This window comes from Thermobia domestica, chromosome 11, assembly GCF_964235325.1.
Source record: "Thermobia domestica chromosome 11, izTheDome1.hap1.1, whole genome shotgun sequence".
NCBI lineage: Eukaryota > Metazoa > Arthropoda > Insecta > Zygentoma > Lepismatidae > Thermobia > Thermobia domestica.
Genome location: NC_137464.1, coordinates 144402783 through 144415340, shown reverse-complemented (window position 1 = coordinate 144415340; position 12558 = coordinate 144402783). Strand labels below are relative to the sequence as shown.

General features: G+C 34.0%; 1 protein-coding gene across 2 annotated transcripts in view; it reads right to left on the bottom strand.

The window, feature by feature from the left end:
• The window catches only part of LOC145664470 (uncharacterized), a 229769-nt gene that overhangs the window by 38740 nt on the left and 178471 nt on the right, over positions 1–12558 (bottom strand). For both annotated transcript variants that reach the window (XM_081731170.1, XM_081731169.1), the window contains exon 3: positions 2541–2651. In XM_081731170.1, the coding sequence (XP_081587296.1) occupies positions 2541–2651 (111 nt within the window). The remainder of the gene's footprint in view (positions 1–2540; positions 2652–12558) is intronic.

The window sequence follows — 12558 nt, the reverse complement described above, 5'->3', positions numbered from 1 at the left end:
ATCTCACATTCCTTTGTGGCATCATCACACTTATCTCAAAAAGCACTTTTTAAGTCAGATTATTGGGGGGGACAGTCCCCCCCAGGTCCAAGATTGGGGGGACATGTCCCCCTCGTCCCCCCTGGGATTTGCGCCAGTGTCAAGGAGTTGTAAATGGCTATTCATTTACTTTTTAGCTGCGCAGGTTTGTTTGTAGCGGCCATTTTGTATAGGCGCGTGTGCGTATTTTGCACTTTTCAGAGCATTCCGTTAAACACTGTAACTTTTTAAGTTTTAAAGATAATGAGTTTAAACCAAAACCATATGAAAGATAATGGAATGGACAACATTCTGTGTTCTGTCGACATTGACGACGACGTCGCGAAAAAGGCTCTGAACATTGATGTTGGAAAACTAAAAATGACTGTTTTGGAATGTACATTTTGAAACGAAATAAATGATACTCGCCTTCAACTGTTTGTCTACATAGAGACTAGATAATAGACAACGTCCTAAACAAGTTTCAGATTTTAGAACCATATACTTTTGGAAATTTTGGAAATTTTTAAACATTGCGAATTTTTGAAAATTGTATATTTTCACCATCAACTACCTCAGGAAGGACGCAAGTGAAAAATCACAAATTTACACAAAATAGACTATAGTTGTGCAGTAACAAGTGGGTAAAATTGCATCACTGAGACTTATGAGTTTTAAGTTGTTTTAAGTGGCTTCTGAGTTTTAAGTTGTTGCATTGATGTGAAATTCGAAATTTTAACAGCTGAACAGATGTTCAGGTTCTGTGTTGCTACTATACCAGGCATACAATTTATCTATGTTTCCTCGGAAGAAGTGCAGTCAAACAGCAAGAAATTCGAGATTTGCTACTTGTAAAAGAATTATCAATGACAGATCGTATAATAGATTGGTACCTCTGACACAAACACAAATCACATGTTGGAGGCGCGGTGGCTCAGTGGTAGAGCGTTCACCTCCGGTGCTTGGGGTCCCTGGTTCGACCCCACATCGCGCCGTGTGGACAAACACCGTGCTCGTGGGTTCTCCCGTTTCCTCCCACTTTCTTCATTCCACCATTTCATTCATTTCTCATCACCGTCTCCTTTAGCCTAATCAGCATAAGCGTGGGAAGTAAAACTCAAAGATTTCATTTAATTTACAAATCACATGTTAGGACTTGTCACAAGCAGATGAATTTACTAATTGCAATACTTCAGTACTTCCAGAACATAGCATTTGCACCTAACGATACCGTAGTCTGCATTTACGACGAGAAATGGCGGAATTGAAGACATCAGTCAGGACGATCTTCTTGTTCACTTTTTCCATCCCATGGCCTAAGGACCTCTTTTAAACTACCTACGAATGACAAGGTGTGGGTGCCAATCACTAAGGTTCTCCGGAAACTCACACCCACAGAGTTCATAATTCCTACAGGTCGTACTTTCAACATCACTGCCAAACCTGTACACAAATTAGTCAACTGTTTACCTCACTGATGTTTTATCAGCAGCGCTATAGGCAGAGAAGGAATAACAGATGAGCAGCTTCTTTTTTGTGTGTGTGTGTAAAAGATATCATTCATAAATTGTGCACATTTTACCAATTTAACATTACTGTCGTGTTATTTTGACTTTTGCTACAAAGTTTATATTCACGCCTCATGGTGCTTCACGATATTAAGTCCCAGTAAAGAAAAAAAAACTTGTAACTCAGAAACCACTCAAGTCTCAGTGATGTAATTTTACCCATTTACACTATTACTGCACTACTACAGTCTATTTTGTGTAAATTTGGGATTTTTCACTTGCCTCCTTCCTGAGATATTTGATGGTGAAAATACACGAATTTCGAAAATTTGCAATGTTTAAAAATTTCCAAAAAATCAAGTATATGGTTCTCAGATCTGAAACTTGTTTGGAACGTTGTCTATTATCTAGTTTCTATGTAGACAAACAGTTGAAGGCGAGTCTCATTTATTTCGTTTCAAAATTTACATTCCAAAACGGTTATTTCTAGGTTTCTAACAATGTTCAGAGCTTTTTCCCCAACGTTCTAAAGTACGTATCAATGCCCTCAGAACACAGAGTATTGTCCATTCTATTATCTTTCATATGGTTGTGGTTTGAACTCATTATCTTTAAAGCCTAAAAAGTTACAGCTTTTAACGAAATCCTCTGAAAAGTTCAAAATACGCTCAGGCGCCTATACAAAATGGCCGCTACGACAAAATCTCCGCTGCTAAAAAATAAATGAATACCCGCTTTCAAGTTCCAGAATACGGTACAAACTTAGGTAAAAAATTAATCGAAAGCTAAATTTTGTCAGCAACCATCATTGGTCGATTTCATTTGGGTTGACCCAGAACAGATTTATTTTATTTTTTTAAATGCTATAATGGATCGTACTTGCATCTTCACATACATTAAGCGAATGGCTAACAGATTATATTTTTACATCCAACAGCAGTTGTGGAGCACAAGATTAGTATTAAATTAGTATTAAGTTACTATTTTCATGATAAACTACTGAAAAGAACTTACGTAGTCGTGCCATTGCATCTTCTGAGAACTGCTTCGTTTTATTGTCCACATCTGGAATGTAGTAATCTATATTCATACAGTGCGTCTCAACTGGACTCAAGTACGTATCAACTGCAACAAACAAAAATAAACCATATAATTAAAATAATGGCACTTTTATTATACATTAAGGAAGATAATCATTAGTACATAAGATAAAATAAGATAAAAGAAATCATTCATATTTCTTTGATACCTGAAGTGTACTAGGATGCATTAAATTACCAACATCAATTATTAATTAAAATTGCTCCTAATAATTAAGCAAAATGTCGAATTGAAAGGCAGACACCACCGGTAGAGACACTTATTAGGGCAACTGTGAACTATTGGGCACGTTATACACAGACTGAGACATTCCTGTAAGAATATAATGGCATTTCTATACCACATATACAACATTCGGTAGATTGAACACATAGTAAGCAAATAAATGAGCTGGAAACCTTTCATGCCTGACCAAAACATCATACAATCTTAGCTCGCCATTTCACAACTGTACTGCATTACCATTTGACGTGTGACTGGAAGCTATTGATAAGGTATTTTTCGCACTGCTTTATACTATTGAGTTCGTCCCTTCTTAGTTTCTTGATGCCTTTATTACTTCTTTTGCTATTTTGTCTGTGAACAAAACTCCAGTGGAAAGCCGAAAGCTACAAAAGTATACGCGCGTTAGTTTATTGTCTGATATATTTCACGATAGTCTTGAACATCTGGTGGAGGCACAGTGACTCAGTGGATACTTAGTTTAGGAATACCTATTTGATGGTGTATTCTTCTTGGATATTAGTAAGTTCGTTTATCAATATTGTTGTGGGGTTTTGAAGTTCTCACGTTTCTTCCCACATTCTCATTCTACCAATTCTTTCCTAATTGTATACTTTCATTAATCATCCGTCTTCTTTAGTCTAAAGGGCATAATGTTTTGACATAAAACTGAAAGATTTAACATTTTTTATTGTTTTGAACATCTACTTGATAAATGCTACTGTATACAGTCTTGTCCTATGTCCTAGATTGTTTTTATTATGCGATCATTGTTGTACGTTTAATTCATTCCAGTCCCCCCACCCTCTAATGTTCCCTTAAAGTCGCTTTACAACATGAAATATCAGACCGATTTTCAATATGTGTGTGAACACATTAAGTGACGAATACGTTTATTCTATAAATATGTGCTTAGTTTTCTGTTTAGAAATGTCGATAAAGTAATCGACTATTGCCTAAATGATAACCTTCTGTTTTTGGCTTGACAGTTCAACATGCATTCCTGTGGAACTCCGGAAGTAAGCCTCTCGGTGTTAACGGCACGAACAGGTGGTTGACGTCCATACTTCAGCGAATATACAATTAGTGTGTGAGTACATTCTTCCAGTTCTTTCCTCTGCATATGAACACAAACAAAACAGCCGCAGGTTTGAGGCCAAAGACATCGATTGCAAAAGAAAACACGATCTCATTAGCTACTTGTCCTCAAGCGATCTTGCCACCGCTTTTCTCCTTTTCTCTTTGAATTTCTGGTACTGGAGAACTAGAAGCTAATTAAGACTCTTCCTGCATCACGGACGTGTAAATTATTATTACACATGATAATAACAATATACATGTGAGTATGGTAATTTTACGTCAAATTGTATACACTGTTGTTTATGAAAGACAGGTGCGAATGAGATGAAAATTTCACCACTGATTCGTTACAATTTCAGAATCTCTCACACCTCTATCTCGATAAAACAGTATGGCGTGACGCCTCCACGTACTCCAATCAGTTTCTATACATCGTAGTTTCGAATCAAGTAAGAATTGAAAGTGTCTCCCATGCTGCTTATATGTGAGTTCACAAGACATTGATACTGTTTCCCGGAAGAGTGTGACGAATATGGTCTCAACCAACAATATTCCTCACATGATCAATAGACAGCGATGTCATTTGACCGTGCGGACCAAGGAAACAAAATCCTCATCGTTCCTCGAAGATGGTGTGCATATTCTGAGATACATGTGGTACGGCAGTATCCTCCTGAAATAGATTGGGTTTGCCCTAAATCTATAGCAGCCAAGATCCCAGTGACGCTCTATACACTCACACTTGCCGTTCGGTCGCTATAATATTCGACAATGCAAGCTGGCAGATTTCACTCACTACAACAGCATATAACGCATGTGAAATCAGAACTTTAAGACGGGTCAAAGCGCGACGCGTCCCAAAATACGACCGTCTGCCATTCACCTCGCTAGCAATGGTGTTCTTACACCCATTGTAGTCGTCACGGTCATGCAAGAAGACGTTCATTATTCTGTGGTGTAGTCACATTGTGATCAACGTAAACCACCTACTAGTAATAGTATCTCAAGTATCGAATTGAAAGCGCTTTTCAGCTCATGTACGCACCATCTTGCTGAAAATGTAATTGTTCATGCATTATACTCTGGTGTACAAATTCTATGGGTCTGGATATACTTCCATCAATTCTTTATGGTGTTGACATTTTTCACAAAGAGCAGAGTACACTTAAAAAATTGGTAAATGGATTTCAACTTGATAAAATCTATATTTGTTTTGGTTTGCTCTAAAAGTAAATAATAATAATAATAATAATAATAATAATAATAATAATAATAATAACGATGCTCTGCACGCCATCTGTTGTAAATTAGAAATATATTCAGATAAAACAAATGGATAGCACACAAGTACTTATTAAATAGATTTGTTGAAGTAGAGAAAAGTTCAATTTTCTAGTAAAAATAATAGAAACATACAGTACTAAAATAAAATGGGTACTTAATTGTAAATGAATCGCTTGTAACAATAACGAAAAGCACAATTTGAATAAGGAAAGAAGTTAAGCATAACTTAGCTAAAAGAAACATACGTAGGTTAAAATTTTACCACCCAAATTTAACCAACTGACTGTTTTTAACAATGCATACTTAATTTCTCTTTGAAGAAAATATACATTGTTCCTCACTAGTCGAGTTTTTCTTTCTTTCTTTCTTTCTTTCTTTCTTCAAGCAACAAATAAGCCCCCTTTATGGCTGTGTGGTAAGCATACGTACTTTCAGCACGGGATACTCAGATCTGATTACCGGTGGGAGCTCATGTGGATCGGTAGTGGAGGCTATTTAAAGGTTATATATGTGTCGTTCACCCGTTACAGTTCCCACGTTTCATATGGACTGTATTGAAAAAGAACTTTAAACTACAAATTAATTATCAAGCGAATGAAATAGTAATCGTGGGAAAAAGAAATGAATTCGAAATTTTATCGAACTTGTGATTCATGGGTTCTACATGCTGCAAAAGCATATTGATGTTCATCTGTCAGTATGTACAAGCCTTGATGTTACACAGTTAAACATATCGTGACCAAATTTTAAATTTAAGGTTTTACTGAGATTCTCCATATAGAGCGTAAAATTTTCATCCTACCTCCAAAAATAAGGTTAGTTGACTGGAAAGTAAAAATTCAAAATTATTATTTTCTCGAAAATAGTTCAATGTCGTTTATACTTTATTAATGTTAAGCACTTTACAATATGAATAAAGTCCCTTCTCTTGAAATGATTTTTCGAACTATTTCCTCAAAATCGGTTCAGGCGATTTTGTTCATATTCGAAAATAAAAATTTCATTAACAACACTACAACGGTAGCGTAACAGCTTCCGGACAATCCGGAGAAATGCGTTTCTTCAGACGATTTTCTCAAAAACGGAATACACGATTATGTTATCTCTTTACAAATAAATATTTCATTCACAACTCTATAATATGAAATAAGTTACTTTCCTTAAACAACTCCAGAAGGAGTAGTTTACTAGTAACGCGATTTTTTTCTTCAAGATTTTCAACAAATTTTTAGGATTTTGCTTTTACTTCAAAAATAATATTTAATTAACAAATCTATACAACAGCGTACAACATAATAATACATTATTATTTCATATTTCTCACAAAATTTTAGAAGAGTAATTTACTAGTTTAAATGTGTTTAAGTTTCGACTTCTTTGAAAGTAATTTTAATAATTTTCTTGGTACTTCCTGAATAAATAATATTTTACTATTAACTGTATAATTTGGCATAATCCATTTCTTTCGGAAGAATCTAGGGAGGGCTCTTCGTAGATTTATTCATGGGAAGAGGTCCTTCTGAAGATGATTTCGGAAAACACCTATTCATATTTTACTCATATTTTACTTTAAAGAAAAGAAAACATTAATAACTCTACAGTATGAAGTAATTTAAGAAATAACAGTTGAGTATGGTGGCCCCTATTAGTATTAATTTTAAATCTAAAACAGTATTATTATTATTATTGTGCGTGGGTTTACTCGGGTTTCCTCCCACTTCATTATTACACCATTTCATACATTTATTATCATTACCGCTTCCTTTAGCAAACAAGCTAGTTGTTTTTTCTAGGGCGGTATTTTTCGCTTGGAAGAACCTCTCGATTAGAAACATGCGGAAGTAGATTATCTGAAGAACAATATGATAGTAAACCACAGACCATCCAGAGGACTACCTTCTTTTCTTCTCAAATCATTTCACTCATCCGAATAGATAACATCTTGTGGTTTTTTTGTTCATATAGAAATTTAAAAAAACACGCTAAAGCCATCTGTTTCTGTATTCAACTTCCTCTTTCTTCTAACACAAATATGCTCAGTGGCCATACTCTGTTTATTTGTCTGTTAGATTCAGCATAAATTCCCGCAATTAGAGAATCACTCAACCTTATCTTGGCTTACTCATTGAGAGCAAATTGAAGAACGGCACAAGATGATCGAACAAAAAGAAACAGAACACGTAACTTCGGAGAGAAAGAGTATATTTTATTTTTAAATAAAGTTTAGCGACGGATAACATAAGACTCGGTCGTTCCGGTCAAGCTCTTTTTCACACTGAAAACAGTTTGTACCTGTCTTCTCTATAACTTATTTCTATTTGATTTCATTTGGAAGTTGCACACGAAGAAACAAAGTGGAATTGCAACTAATTATTCGTAACTGGCTAAACTCCAAAGCAGAAATGGATTTTCTATCAGAGAAATGACAAAATCTGTATGTTGGGGAAGGTGCTAAAGAAATACAATTCTTTTACTTGTTAACTTATCCATTCTCAGAGAGAAGAGAAGTATTTGAAGTATTTTCAAATACTACATAACATCAGCTTGAGTTCAACAAATAAATCGATTGATCATTCTTTCTTGATTGAAAATATCAATATAAAACATAAAATACAAAAATATTGAGAAACATGCACGAAAGCTCTTTATTCTTGAGGAAGCATAAGAAAATGTAGTTTAGCACATGAAATGTCTTTATTTATTTTGAACTAGTGAAATCGTAAATCATTTCAATCTCTATGTAGACACTACTGGCTACATAGAGATTAATGGAAATTTCATTTCTAATTATCTAACTTCTTTCTCTGGACTACAATCACCAGACTTGAATATTTTCCTCTTTGAGTGTTTGGCTACGAGTAAGACCGTAAAACATGTGCAAGGTAATTGAGCAGTCAACTTTAAAAAGAAAAACACACTAAATAATAAAGAGTGCTTACATAATTGAATAACATATGAAAATAAGTTATTAAAAGTGACGTTTTAATGTTGAACTCTACAACTGAATTGGTGATAGCAAAAAGGATCTAAGTCCATCTTGTATAGCTTTGAGATAGTAAAGAAAAACTGTTTAAATTCAGAACTGCAGACATTCCTTGCTCTCGACCTATAGTTCAATGTTGCGTGTACACCGTTGCAATACCTTTTATATTTGCCCTTCCTACGCACCAAGTTGTGTATACCCCTAGAGAAATGGCAAAGTTCAACAATCAAATTTCATAAAAATTTGACTTAGGTCCTTTCTGCAATCATCGGTTCAATTATATTTGCTTTGTTTTCTCTCCCTTTGAAAACTTAATTAAGTGAAATCATGTTCTGTACAAATACTCATAAATGGGAAAGAAGTAGTTTTAAAGGCTTGAGATAGAAGATACAATTTAGTTAAACATATGGAATTGTTACAGAGATACACATTCATAATTCCGCATAATTTGTCTAATAAGTGCAAGTATACATGGTGAGTATAAATATTAGGCAGTAAGCATACTGTACCGCAAAAGCTGTATAAAGCAATATAAAAAATTACACAGTTCTGATTATTATTATTATTATTATTATTATTATTATTATTATTATTATTATTATTATTATTATTATTATTAATTAGAATAGGAGGAAGCTGAAGTGAAAAATATGCCAAAGGGCACAACAGCACACAAGTCACTATTTTAAACGGCCAAGAATTGTGACTGCTATTCTTCCAAGTTTTGCTTTAGTGCCACAAAGAAAATAATGAGATGAATATCTAAACTTTGACCGACTTCCCGAAATATAATTTTCATTCTCCAATCTTAAAGTTGTTAGATATTTATGGTTAAAAGTCCTGTTTCGTCAGGATGAGTGTACCAGATATGCATCCATTGATTGATTGGGCTGGAGTTTAAACTTCCCTTTTCAGCGTCAAGGCTGTATGAGATACCACCCAAGACGAACATTTCTACAACGAATCAAATCTGGGACCACATGTGTTAACCAGCCTACCGTTAAGAAGTATGCGGCGTGAACCTAGTTTGTTGTGGAATCTTGGAATTTAAGCTTTATGTATTCTCACATATCAGTAATCATTAAAAGGAGATAAAGTTTCTTTTGAATGTATTGTGTTCCGCATTAAATGACTGTATTTGAATTTGTCTGGTATTTTATTTGTATGATAATAATAATGATAAAGTATCACCACATAGATAATGTACTTACACCAAAGTAAATGAGTCTTCACTCATACACATCTGTTTCCTGAACCCGTTTGTTTTGTACCAACATTTTGATGCTTGATATAATAATTGAGAGGTAGATTACCTTCAACCTTTACAAGACGGGGCTCGCAGGGTTTTAAATTCTCCGTGGCGAAGCCCTTTAAGCTGCATTGCGTTTTTTTTTTTTTTTTTTTTTTTTCAATTGGTTTTAACCTCCTCGCTAACAGGGATATTTAAATCAAACAAGTTGCATTGCATAAACAATAAATCATACTCTGATCTGTCAAAATTGATAAACACCTATGAGTAACATGTTACTTATTAGCCTGGTAAAGGGTAATGCGTTCGATGCTTTTTCAAGGGAGTAGAACATTTCAATGGTTTGAGTAATGAACATTTGAAAGTAACTATGAATTCTAAGATTTTTAAATCGGCCCGCTACCAATGGATTCACCTTGCAGAATGGGCTCGGTAGCAAAAACTTAATGAAAATATTTTCACATTTAAAAGTCAAGTCTCGATTAAGATATATTATGATGGCCAGCTACACTCCTTCTGTTACGAGTAGACTTTAAAAAAAAAAATATTCGCAGGCTAAATTCGGCCCGCGAGCCACCATTTCGCCAACATTGATAATATTAACGATCATTCAAGTATCAATTATATAATACGTCAATTTTAGTTGTTTACTTTTCGTTTTTATGGTTACCATTTAAAGTATTAAAACACACCTTTCTATTGCACATTTTGAGTATATATGCCCAACTAGGAATCAATAGCTGGTGTTTGCCTTTTCTACATAATTAACTGTGTGTTTAACATTAAGAAAAGTATATGCCATATTCACTAAAGAACATTTTAGAGATAATGATTACATACTTAACCTTATACATAGCTTTAGAGCAATACTTAACAAATCATGTAAACTTCTAAAGGATACATTCCGTAAGAAAATCCTTCGCAATGTATTTTTCAAACAGCACAATATTATGTAGGATGTGTGAAAACAACATTGTAATATAATAAAACTATTATTTTTTAAAATCATCATTTACTCTAGTTTTTCCTCTTCTGGAGATTATAACTGTTGAACAATCTCCACAAAAATGTACTCCTTTTCTTTCACGTGACGAAAGACAATAAGAGAAAAACCACCACCATTTCTAGGTTGAATTTTCTTTTGTTTCCCAAACTCACAGGTGGAAACGAAGGTCTCCAAGAAGAATGAACGAAGTCATGCATAATGATACAAGAATTGTTACGACAATACTTTATAAATGTTTAACCAGAAATAAAACTGTTAGTTTACGTTTATTCTCTTTCTTAGCTTTCTTTTTAGTCACGGAATGGTTATTCGACGACGCCATAATCATAATTTCTGTGACGCTCAAAAAATTGAGGATGACGAAAATCTTTTGTTGTCGAATCCTATTGCAATATTGACCCAGCCTATACTTTTCATTTTCTTTTTTCTTTCTTTTTTTTTTCTTTCTTAGAAAGGTAGTTTTAAATAATAGGAAATTTCTTTGTAATGCAAATCAAACCATAATTCTGCTTTGGTTCTTTTGCTGTTCGTTCTTTTTTTCCTAATGGTTTGCACTTTAATGTGTGTTAATGAAATAATATTACAATTAGATCTTTCAACATTAACTAACGGCAGTAAACAATTTAAGTACGACTTATAATGTCACTGCATCTTGGAGACTTTCGTGTTCAAACTGAAAAGATTCAAACTCTAAAATTAAACAGCTAGGAATGAATGATAGACAGAAATACAGGTCTTTTCAGCGAGATTTTTTGGTAATTCCTCAATGAAACCGTAAATAAAACATAGCGTGTGGAATGACAATAACTGTATTAAGTGGAATGGTGCGAAACACACATGGATTTAGAAAAGGCTAAAGTAGTAAGGATATAAAACAAATTTTAAAAACGCGAATTCTGACTGAAGGTAAGATGTTTTTTGTGAATCTGAGTAGACATCTATTGGAACTAGCATGAGAGAATGAATGAGAAGCAACATGGGAGACAAGTTATATTTATTTATATATATATATATATATATATATATATATATATAAGTGATAGTTTTTTCTTTCTTTCTCTCTTCTTTTTCAATTCCTAGACGCTAGGAAACTTGGTATAACCGAGTTTCAGATTTAATCAATGCTAGTGTCCAACACCAGCCCCAAATTTGCAAATTTTTGGAAGAAATTGGTTAGTTTACCAGAAAATAGTGCTACTGAAGTTTCACAGGTAAATATAACCAAGAATGCATAATTTCATGTATAATATTGTTCTCCCTTTACTTATTGCAAAATCAATTTCAATGGAATTTCATATCTTTTGTATGTCCAATCCCATTCTTTTATATGCTAATTTATTTTTCTGTATTTTTACTTTCGAGCGTCAGTACAAGACAAGAAAGTATGGAAGTCGTGGTATGTCTATCTGTCTAATCATTCGTCATTCGTTCTTCCTGATGTATATGAACTTGCCTAGAGCCCAAACCGAAATTTAAATATAAACATTTTCTAAGATTCTCTAGAGTTTCCAAGAACGTTTCTCGAATTTACCTTCCACCCCTAAAAATAGAGGTAGTTTATTGGAGCTTAAAATCAAAATTTGCTATTTTCTCTACAAAAGTTCTAACAATTTTGTTTATATTTCATAAATCAATATACCATTAACAACCGTTAATACGTTATAAGTTATTTTTCTATAAGATATCCTAAAAAAAATATGATTGCCTAAAAAACGGCTCAGGCAATTTTGTTTGTATTTCATACATAAATATTATATTTCATTAATTTTCCTGTAATGTGAAGTAATCCATTTCCCTTAAAAATTCCAAAAGGGATGATTTATGCTTGGGAGAGAGAGATTTTTCTCAAAAAACTTCTTGGACGATATTGTTCATATTCCATGAATATATATTTCGTTAACAACCGTATGTACTGCAGCCAGTTTCTTCTGAAGATGCCCACAAACAGACAGGTTGTCATATGAGCTGTCGGTGGGAATCAAACCCGTCTCTCACACCAAAGGCACCCAGGTCTTCGTAGACGCCTTTGGAGTGGCAGACCCGGGGTCGATTCTTGGTGGGAACTTATATGGTTCGAATCTCATATTAAGCCGTAGGTCCAAGTTTC